Raw genomic sequence first — 10,916 nt, forward strand, 5'->3', positions numbered from 1 at the left:
TTCAGGACTGCACCAAAGTCAATACATAAACATGTATATATCAGGAGTAATACAAGTTCTATCTAAATACTGTAAAGTTTTCTGATTACTTTGCTATTTGTTTAAAACTGTGTCCTCTATACCGAGGTGCTAATAATCTACACAAAACAATATTGCACAAAGTAATTGCTATTACAAACATACTAATATTTGCATTTTTCCCACAACTGCTTTCTTGACTTGCATTGGTGTAGTGCTCCCATTCTGTCTTCTACATTAAAAACAGATTTAAAAATACAAATAAATTTGATTAAATTGTGATAAAGTTCAGGTGCTACGTATGAGGGGGCCAATTTCATTTTACTACCCAAAACAAACATTGTTCTGTATATAATGAAAAGCTGAATCTACTTAATACTGGGAAATAATGAAGGAATGCTAAATAATATCAGCCAATTATACTCAACATACTAACATGTGCTGTTTAATCTTTTAATATAGCATTAAGGAATCCAAGAATTATTTGCAAAAGTAGCAATCCATATGTGATTACGTGATAGTTTATTGTGAATCAGTTATATATAATTTCAAAAAATAAAGGAGATATAGGCCTGCCCTATTATATTAAGTGCCTCAATGCGAAGAAGTTGATGGTTTCCATCTAAGATGCCTACTGTGAATTAAACAAGCCACCAAGTTGGTTTAAATATTGTAAAGCCTTAAAGTGCTCAAAGATAGCAGTTTCCTTAAAGAGACTGCTAACAGTTACTTTCATTAGACACTAGTGTATTAAGTTATGCAGTTCGGAAAGATATTAAAAAAATATTCCAATATACATTAAAAGCAGAGGACCACGAAAGAGTTGTATCAGTAATTTCATTTCAACAAGATCATACACTCTGCAACTAATCTCATACATCAACTTCTTACTGAATGTCTTCTTAAGCAATTAAGGATTAATCTACACTGCTGGTAACTTGAGCTTCCTCCAGGCTTTCAAACTCTCTCACACATACAAATGTCATTGATCATTAAAAGTGCTGTGCTTTCTCTTTCATTCAAGCCATTAATTGAATGGGAGGGAGAGTCACTTTGTGAATCTGCCACAGAAACCATCCCTTCTATGCTGAAAGCTAAAGATAAAATAGATGAAAAGATATCAGACTTATCAAGTGTTAAATACTTGATATTCCTGAAGGAAAAACTATTGAGATGTTGAATTATTACCTCATCCTTTTAAAAAAGAAATGCAAAAAGTTGTAGTCCACTACTACATGCTGTACTAAGGGAATAAAATACAACTCTAACTTTGCATAATCTGTGTAAAAAAGATACGCTTGACATTTTGGAATGTCACCTTTCTTTATAGAATTATAGGCAAGTTTTCTCCAATAAAACATAACCCAGTTATAAAACTATAACTTCACATCAAAATTTTAAAAAGCTGTTTAAAAATGTATGATTATGTACATATCAGACAAGAAAGAGTATGTGATCCTTCTGTGGATTGTGTTGCTGATCTGATTCTAATTTTAAAAGCTGGAAGGGGCAAACCAGCTAATCTTGTTGCAGAACAAGTCACGACAGGGATGAAAACAGTGATGGTGATGCTATTGTTGCAGTCTGTACTTCTCTTTCTTCTTCAGACTCTTTTTTCATAAGTACACATTGGTCTTCACCTTCCAGTTTCACCGTGTCCGTATTTGAAATGGTTTCCATACACTGAGAATCATCTGCCCCAGGATAGTATTGTTTGAGCCTTATATGCCAAGCTAAACTGCAGACAGCTGACACTGTCTTGAACTGATGAATGACATTTCTAGGGATGAAGTAGATGTCATTGTCACATAGCTGGATTCTGGCATAGCGAATCCCTTCTCGTCTCATTTGGTTTAGCTTAGCTTCGTCAACCCATTGAACACACTGAGGGAGGGAAAAAGAGATAACTATGAGTAAGATTAAAAAAAATTATTTTTGGTGCTGTGTAATATTATAAGTCATAAATACTATTTGTTGTGATGAAGTCAACATGAAGTCTAAATGTCACATATTCCATGAGCCAACATGTACTGAAACTATTGCTATGCTAATAGATCAAATAAAGGAAATTCCCATTCTAATAGGAGGCAATCAATCAAATAATTTGGAGTGTTAACAAACAACCATAGCTAATTTTTATACTGAGTTGGACCAAGTTAAAGAACTGACAAATACTTCAATCTTAAGTCAGCCGGCCGACTCTCAGCTGGCTTGGGTGCGAAGGAGGCTGACCGCGCGGTCCAAAAATGGCGGCCGTGATCGGCGCGCCAAAAACAGGACTGCAGTGGAGGCCGACTCAGCTGGCTTGGAGTCAGCGTGGCTATCCGGCCCTCGGCCTAGCGAAGGTCCTCCTTTCCCTACCGGTAAGCTGAGCCCAGCGCTTTAAATTTAAATTAAATTAAGTTGGATGGGAAGGAATAAAGGTTGCTGGGCGTTTGGGACAGCGCTGATCCCAGCGCTGTAATTAAGGAGGAGAATCCACAAAGGGGAAAAAGGAAAATTACAACCTGTCCAGAAGTCTGATAAGGGAGCCAACCACAATCGTGTCCTGCTGGGCTGAAGACTAAGTCGTGTCTGGGAAGCACAGGGCCCAGCAGGAGGCGTGGCTACTTTATCAGACTTAGTCTAATTGAGTGGGAAGACAGTCTAAACCCATTCGTGGATTCTCCATCATCATGCTGAAGAACAGCAAGACACAATAAAATAAAAACATCTTCAAACATAGCAAAAACCAATATAAAACAGCAAATATATGAATATAAAATGTTTTCTGAAATCAACATGTTTTAAAGCCTGAATTAAGCTTAAGAAATCCTGCTTCTATACATACTAGTTCAGTCTTTGCTGAAAAATAATGGACAGGTTTACTGATAAAGCCCAGGCAAAATCTGTCTTACTCACTACTGCCTTTTTCTCTTGGGAAGAGAACAATGAGGAAACCCTATTATTATTTTTTTAGAAGATGAGATTGAACATTACTGTAAATGTAAAACAAGCCGCAAAAGGATAATCTAAAATCATGCTGCTCAAGGGAAATGATCATGAAATATATTTTTGAATGAGGCTGATTTTTTTGCCTATTTTTTACATATGTGCATTTTTTAGCAAAAAGTATCTGGTGATAGTGCAGGGATGTCTGATGCCATGAACAGAATTTCTGGACTGGGCTGGGATTTTTATATGATAACAAGCATCTGTTACTATAGATCACAGGAAAGTATTCTTGGGCCACAAAGTTCTTACTGGGATGGTAAGGAGTATCCGAGGAAACAATTAGCCATTTGATATACTTTGTGATTGCTATGCTATGTCAGCCAATTTGTGATAGCACTTATTAGATACTCTCAAAATCTTGAATAAGTGCCTAATCCCCCAAAGCTCCCTATGTATACTATAAACATGAAACCCCTATATAATATGGTACACAAATGTCAAACATCAATGATATATTAAACAATATATTTCTTAGAATGTTTTGCTATAAGGCATTGTTAAACAGTACTCAAGACAACATCTTTCAGACCGAGATATTTGGGATCACTTAGAGTGAGTGAGTGAGTGAGTGAGTGAGTGAGTGAGTGAGTGAGTGAGTGAGTGAGACAGACAGATGGTATATAAATTTCATAAATAAATAAATGAATGAAAATCTGGCACTTATCAATGGATGGTTATACTTAGGAGGATTGAATGATTTGATATGGAATATTTCTACTCAAAATTCAGATATGTTAGATTTAAAGGATTGAGTGATTTGATATGGAATACCTCTACTCAAAATTCAGATATATTAAATCAATCAGTCTATCTATCTATCTCTAATTTAGCTATCAGATTTAGAAACCACCCATCTCCCTAACAGAGGAACTCTGTTTCTCTTTAAAGAAACATACCGTAACCTAATCCAACCGCCTAACCCCCACTTATTTATGCATTTCAGGCATGTGTGTGTGTTATTCTGGAGAGTTTATTTCAGAATCAAAAATCAACAGAGAAAACATTCAGGGGAAAAAATAACAGCATTTTAACTAGAAACAACGTGTACAGCACAATACAAGACTACCTGTGATACTGGAGGTTCATGCAGATCCAATTGAAGTCTTTGAACTACATCAGTGAAATCTTCAGCATGAAAACAAACAACATCTTTGGTTATACGAGGCTGGTCACTCCTGGAGAAATGAAGATGGTAAAAATATGTTTGAGAATATTAGTTATATTTTGAAAACTGCATATATTCAAGAGCAAAACAATGTACTTCATCTCTCATTTTGAGAGGAAATTTATTTTCCCTTCCTCTAAGATGGTTTGTTTACTTATTATATTTTTATGCTACCATATTCTATTAGGACTGATGGTGACATACAGCAGACTTGAGAAGGGTCTCCTCAAGAGGAGGCACATCACCACATCTTTCAAGGAAGGCAGCATTACCCATTTAGAAAAATGCCATACAATAGAGCCAATTCCATAACATAAAATGTCTCCCCAGAGTCACACAGGTTTCTTCAGTCATGGTCTTCTGTCATTTTAAGCAGCAGGATCTCATTTGCAAGTGTACACTGATCATAGTTCTTAACGTAGGACCAGTTAAGTGATTTAATATGTCTGAAGGTCAAGGTTCAATATGGCAATCTACATTTCTTTACACATATTGTCTATATCCTTAGAACTCAGAAATCAAAAAGAATCCCGAAAGACAGGATAACAATGTTTGTTAAGATTAAAGATTATGTTCCTTGGATTTGCCCCAACAATGGAGCTTGACTTAAAGGAGATCATGTACCGAGAAAATGATACAATGTGAATTGCTCACAGCAAACCACTGACTAGTCCAACTGTTATTCCCCATTACCAATTTGATAAAGGAGATAACTTACAAGTATACAAAGAACAACACCTGTACTGTAGGAGTTTCACGGAGGCATATAATTAAATACTTTTTGCAGCTTCCACAGAATTGACTTTCAAATGGGCCTCATTTCAAGGTATGTCATCTCAAAATATCCTTCTACAAAGTAGTCTACTGTACTATGAAAGCAATTCCTTTTGCATAAAAAAAAATCTGGGAATTTTCAGAGATTAGATTTTCCTGGTAATTTGGATTTTAAGAATTTATAGCAAAAATGCCTTGTAACAAAAATTATTATTATAATGTACGTTCTGTTAAAACTCAACACATCTCTATTTTAAAATGCTATAAATCCCGTTCTTACCATTCACCAAACTGTACAGCTTTTAAAACTCCAACAGCAGCTGTACTCTGCCAATCAAACCCTTGCCCAACATGATCAGCATGTGCTCTTGTTCTGTCTTCAAAAAGAACTTCACGTGGTTCACTGGTCCGAGGTAGATACTGGAGATTTTTTATTTCATTCATAGATCTATGAATGGAATGAAATGGAATGAAAAAGAAGAAAACTATTAAATTTATGAAGGGGATAGACAAAAAAATGATGTCATAAAAACAAAAAATCAGCTGTCCTAACTTTTCCACATCATACAGGCACTACTTTGATATGTGGGGAATTAACTCTAATGTAATCAAATGCAATATAAATTAAAATATAAAACAGTAAAGGATGGAATGCATAACAGGAAAAGGCCACTTTTTAAAAAGTTTATGCAGATGTTATATACCAGGGATTATTTTATGTCCTCTTAATAGGCCTTTTGAAACAAAAGTGCTAAAAATAACTTCAACTTTTTCACAGCTTAAATACAATACACAGACAACAAATGCTTACATCGCAGAAATTCAATGAACTTAAAAGTTGGCAGTGTGCAGCCCTCCAGAACCTTCACCGGGACTGATGCAAATTGAGAGTTCAAAGGCACCAGGAGAACCCACACTAGAATGTTATGCACAGTGCCTTGAGCTCCTGAAGTAAAGACAGGATATCAAACTAACGGATAATATAACAATGTGCAAGTATGACACAGAGAGTCTTCACTGTCTTGCTCTTACAGCACTAATGATTTCATACAGTTCAATATCATTTTAATGATTTACCATCTACAGAAACAATATGACAGTAGCCATAATTACCTGAATGGAAATATATTTTAAATCAAACAAAGTTTATATTAGGTGCACTGAACCAGAAGCTGTTGTTTTAATTTATATAGATATTCCATCAATATCTACTGCATTCCCTAACATAAACTTGCATCCTGGGAGTTTATAATCAATGTATGATACTGACAGAGGGGTAAAGTATGGCAGCATTACAAAAAAATATGTACAAAATTATCAAGACTTAAGCTATATTGGAAGGAAACTTTACTATTACATATTAATATATATGTCAACTAAGTTTCAGAAAGTTGTCAGAATAAACTAAGGCAATTTTGCTGATGAGATCAGCTCAATTAAAATTTAAAGTACAAATTCTCTCCCAGCTATAAAGATTACCTGCGCCTTTTGAATGGTGACTTTGGCATATCAGCTGTTGGGATCATCTGTTCACCAGGTCTTACCCACATAATGGGCCCATCATCACTTTGTGACCTACACTGAAGTCTGAGACTCGAAAGAGTACCCCAAGGCAAAGTCATCTGTAGATCACAAAAGAAAACTAAACTAGTCAGCTGGTGATATGAAATGCTTTGGACATCTTATAAACAGATGAGCAATTTCTTTATTAAAATATAATTTTTACACAGTCAGAGCATTATATTTTCAGTATAATTTACTTCATTCTGTCATGCAATAAAATTAGACAAAAATCACAAATTTCCTTTCCTATTTAACTATTGTCTTAATGTTTAATAATGCTTTATCACTTTTTATTCCATCACCAATTCAGTGCTAACATTAGTTAAAACTGAAGCCACCAAAAGAAGAAGCAAAACTTTAGTACTTACTCTAAGAAATGGAGATTCTTCTAACATATCAAGAAATTCTGGGAAATAATCTCCAACTTCTTCATCTACTGCTCCAACAAGACTGATCTGCCTCATTGGACCTGCTCTGTAAGTTCCACAGCAGTACGTTCGACTGACCTTATAAAGAAAAAAATAAAACTATTTTATCCCACAGCATTAAAGTAATCTATAAATTTCCTGTGAAGTCAAGAATATACAGTATATATCATATACAGGACATACATATATCTGAGCTTGAAATTTCCCTTTCTTATTAATCTTTCACAGGTAAATTGCACAGAAGAGTGCAACAAATACAAATATTACTCTGCTTAATCAAAGAATAAGTATCTTGTGTTTCATGATGGTGCAATGAAAGATCAGCACAACAGTTATACAGCAATTAGAATAATAATTCTTAAGCTACGATTAAGGCTTATAAACTATATCTATATGTATAAAAACATTTAAAATTTAAGACAGGGAAATATACCAAAGCATCTGTGAAAAACTGAATAACTAGATATTCTTAAAGAATCCAAACAACTAAAGAACCACCAGAAGAACTGTTCTGTGTTAAACTTACAAGAAATACACAGGACAGAAGCCCAAATTGAAACATCTACTACTTTGGAGAAAAATTAGAGGAAAATACACCCAACTGGAAGCACACGTATGAAATGTTTCTCATCTCCAGTGAAATAGTGTAACAAGATACAATACTAAAGTACTAAGTGAGAGAGAGATACCGTGTTTCCCAAAAATAAGACCCAGTCTTTTTTTTTTTTTTTTGCTTCCAAGAGGCACCAGGTTTTATTTTCAGGGCGAGGGGTGTGTGTGTGTCTTTTCCACTCATCTCCATCACCGACAGCCCACTTCTTCTGCAGCCAAACGAGCAGCTTCATTCTGCAGCTGAGAATGGAGCTCCAGCCTGCATTTTGCAGTCAGAGGCCTTTCCAGAAGGCCTCTGCAGCCAATAACCAAGCTATGGATTGAATCCGTAGCTCGGTTCTTGGCTGCAGTGGCCTTCCGGAAAGGCCTCTGACTTCAAAATGCAGGCCTGGGGATGCCTGCAGAAGAAGTGGGCTGGTGAGGAAAAGCCTGGCTGCAAGGTAAGTGGGTGCAGGGCGTGTGGGGCAGCTCCACACCCCCACTCCAGCTTGATTTTTAGGTGTACTCACCCCAAAACTAGGGCTTATTTTGGGGGTAGGGCTTATATTAGGCCCGCCCTCAAAAATCAAGCTAGGGCTTATTTTGGGGGTAGGTCTTACTTTCAAAGAAACACAGTATTTTCTTATTCACCAATTGTTATTAAACAATAACCCAAAGTCTATAATCAAAATACTTTGGATTTCTTCCCTTACCAAGAAAACAAATCCACAAGGAACTATTGGGGAGGACAGAGTTTCTATATCTCATTAACTTTAAAAAAGTGATTTCTTTGAATTAATCCACGATGTAGAAATATGTCAAGTACCCACAGGAAATAGGTAATCACATGTTTGTTCAAAGCTAGTCTAGTCCATAAACATCAAGGAACATGATCAATTTATATGTCAGCAGTTCAGTTTAAGATATGTTACGCCAGTGGTGTGCAATATTTTTCAAAAGGGAAAGATAATTTAACAAAACTGTTTAAATTTCATAGTAATTTTTACTGGATTTCATTCCTACACATTTTTAAATGCTACATGTAATATTTTACATTACATGGTTCATATGGTTCAATAATAATATTATTTAATGCATATGTACCTAGTTATATAGATACAGTACTTGTTCACTTTTCCTCAAAGACTCTCTATTTGCTAGGAAGTAACCTGGAACTGACAGAAGCAAATGGCATCTACCATTCTTGATTCCAAAGTCCATAAAATATACAGTTTGCGATGGACACATTCTTATAATACAATAAATGAAATCATTGCTATCACTCAGAAGTTAAAAGACATTATTAGATTTTAGTGATCTCTCAAATAGACTATTTAATTAGTAACACTGGTGCCTTCAATCTCATAATCAGTCACTCAGCCTATTTCAATGGAGAAAACTACTCACTCAAGCTTTTTGTGTCACTGCACAGCATAATAAACATAGAAAACAAAGAAAAGCAGAAAGAAAACGAAAAAGCCAAGTGAGCTAAAGATAAAGGCTAGAAAACATCTCCAAAGAACTTCATGTTCCTCTGACCATTGTGGGCCATCCAAAATAATTTGGAGTTGGGTGGCACTAAATTTAATGAGATAAATAAATGAAAACCATGAAGATAATGCCCTCTTTAACCTCTTCTACAAACCAACGAAGGTAAAAGAATGTAGGATTTGTGGAGGGAGGGGGCAGAAAGGATAATCTGAGCATCATTATTTTTCTTCTGTAAAAATTTTCTATACCTTGTGAGAGCAATTTATGTTTTCCATCATTTAAGACTTAAAACTAATTTCTATTTTATAATAAGTATAAGCAGATGTTTGCTTTTGGAGACTAGGACATTCTCATCAGCCATTTTTCAACAATGTAATCCTTAGGGTTGTGATGGCACTAAAAAGACTCAAATTATCAGTAAAGGCTTACTATATCTAGATCTTAAAATTCAAAAATAATGCTATTTCTTATAGAGAGGCAAAATCTGGAAGGAACAATGGAATGTGAAATGTGTAAAGGTAATGTTGGTGTGTATTTGACACACAGCATGCAAAGGCAATTGGAGGTGGTAAATATAACTAACAGAAAGCATTCTTGATTTCAGCTTTCTGCTTAGTATTACTTACAATCATCAACCCCAGATTCAAATTAGAATTCAGGCATGTTGGAGTAATTTTTCTTACCTGAGTGTGAAAGTTTGAAATGGTGGTTGTTTCAATATCTTTTTTACCAAGGATTTCCATTTTCACTGGAGTGCTAGGGAAATTGAAAGCAAAGTAATCCAAGAAGTCTGGCAAGTATGCAGCTGCCCCATGAACTATCGCTAGAGCATAATAAGCTGCATTTTTCTCGTTTTCACTGAATGTCAAAGCAAGANCTCCTGGAGTCAAAGTCTCTTTGCTGATACGGGTAAGACCAGCACACACTGTCTGTACTTCTTTGTTGTACATTTTCAGATGCCTCCCTCTCATGTCTTCTCTGTGTTTCTTTTTCTTCTTCTTCTTTATTTTCTTTACAATAAGACTGTCAGATCTTTCTGTCTTGCCATTTTCATCTCGGGTTTCTAAAAATAACAAAAAAATAAGATATTAATGTTGTAAAAAAATGTTATATCCGATAAAATTATGTATTTTTTAAATAATGCACCAGTACTTCACTAAAAGGTTAATATAAAGGTTTTACTTTTAAAAATTGGCTACTGTTATATGATAAGAAAATGCTTTTTACATTTACATACTTGTACATAACATAATATATACATATGTTGTTCTATAACACAAACATATCTAATCAGTAAAACCCAAAGTCAAAGTGTCATTTTTTCCCAAAGTCAACGTTTCATTTTCTTCCAAAGTCAAACTTTCATTTTATCTCAAGCATAAAATCCAGAAGTGGTTTCTCAGCAGAAACCAAATCGAATGTATTCTTTTCTTAGATTAAAACAGTTAATTTAGCCATCTCTGCTAGTTCCCTAACTTTCCAACCATGCAGCCATTGTGGAATTTTTGTTTGTTTGTGCATAAAGCATTCTTGTTGCTGTCAACATATTTAACAGCAAAGTTCCAGATTTTTTTTCAAGTTCTTGCCAACCAACATTCCTTGACTGACTAGCAATATGCCAACCATGACCAAATTGGATGGGTAGAAACAATTGGGAGAAGATAGTTCCTAAGATAACACAGTCCCAAGCCACGAAGGGCTTTAAAGTAATAACCAACATCTTGAATTGCACCCGGCAACACACTGGCAATCAACTTACTTCTAGTAATAGAAGTGCTGATATTGATAAAATGTCTCTATCTCAATTCTTTCTCTGATGTTTTCTCTGAACAAAAAAACAAAACAAAATTGTATAGCAACAGCAGTTTGAACAAAACCTCTTAAAGGCCTTG

At 35.1% G+C, this 10,916-nt stretch overlaps 1 protein-coding gene across 1 annotated transcript in view; it reads right to left on the minus strand.

Moving 5' to 3' along the window:
• Positions 1-474: 474 nt before the first annotated feature.
• RSBN1 (round spermatid basic protein 1) overlaps positions 475-10,916 on the minus strand; it is a 22,939-nt gene continuing 12,497 nt past the window's right edge. Inside the window, exons 2-7 of the mRNA XM_015819936.1 lie at positions 9,708-10,087; positions 6,883-7,020; positions 6,431-6,573; positions 5,232-5,399; positions 4,079-4,187; positions 475-1,902 (exon numbers count right to left, since the gene is read on the minus strand). Of these exons, the coding sequence (XP_015675422.1) occupies positions 1,558-1,902; positions 4,079-4,187; positions 5,232-5,399; positions 6,431-6,573; positions 6,883-7,020; positions 9,708-10,087 (1,283 nt within the window). The 3' untranslated portion in view covers positions 475-1,557. The remainder of the gene's footprint in view (positions 1,903-4,078; positions 4,188-5,231; positions 5,400-6,430; positions 6,574-6,882; positions 7,021-9,707; positions 10,088-10,916) is intronic.

The sequence above is a fragment of the Protobothrops mucrosquamatus genome, unplaced genomic scaffold (assembly GCF_001527695.2).
Source record: "Protobothrops mucrosquamatus isolate PMUCROS unplaced genomic scaffold, P.Mucros_1.0 scaffold1021, whole genome shotgun sequence".
Lineage (NCBI taxonomy): Eukaryota > Metazoa > Chordata > Lepidosauria > Squamata > Viperidae > Protobothrops > Protobothrops mucrosquamatus.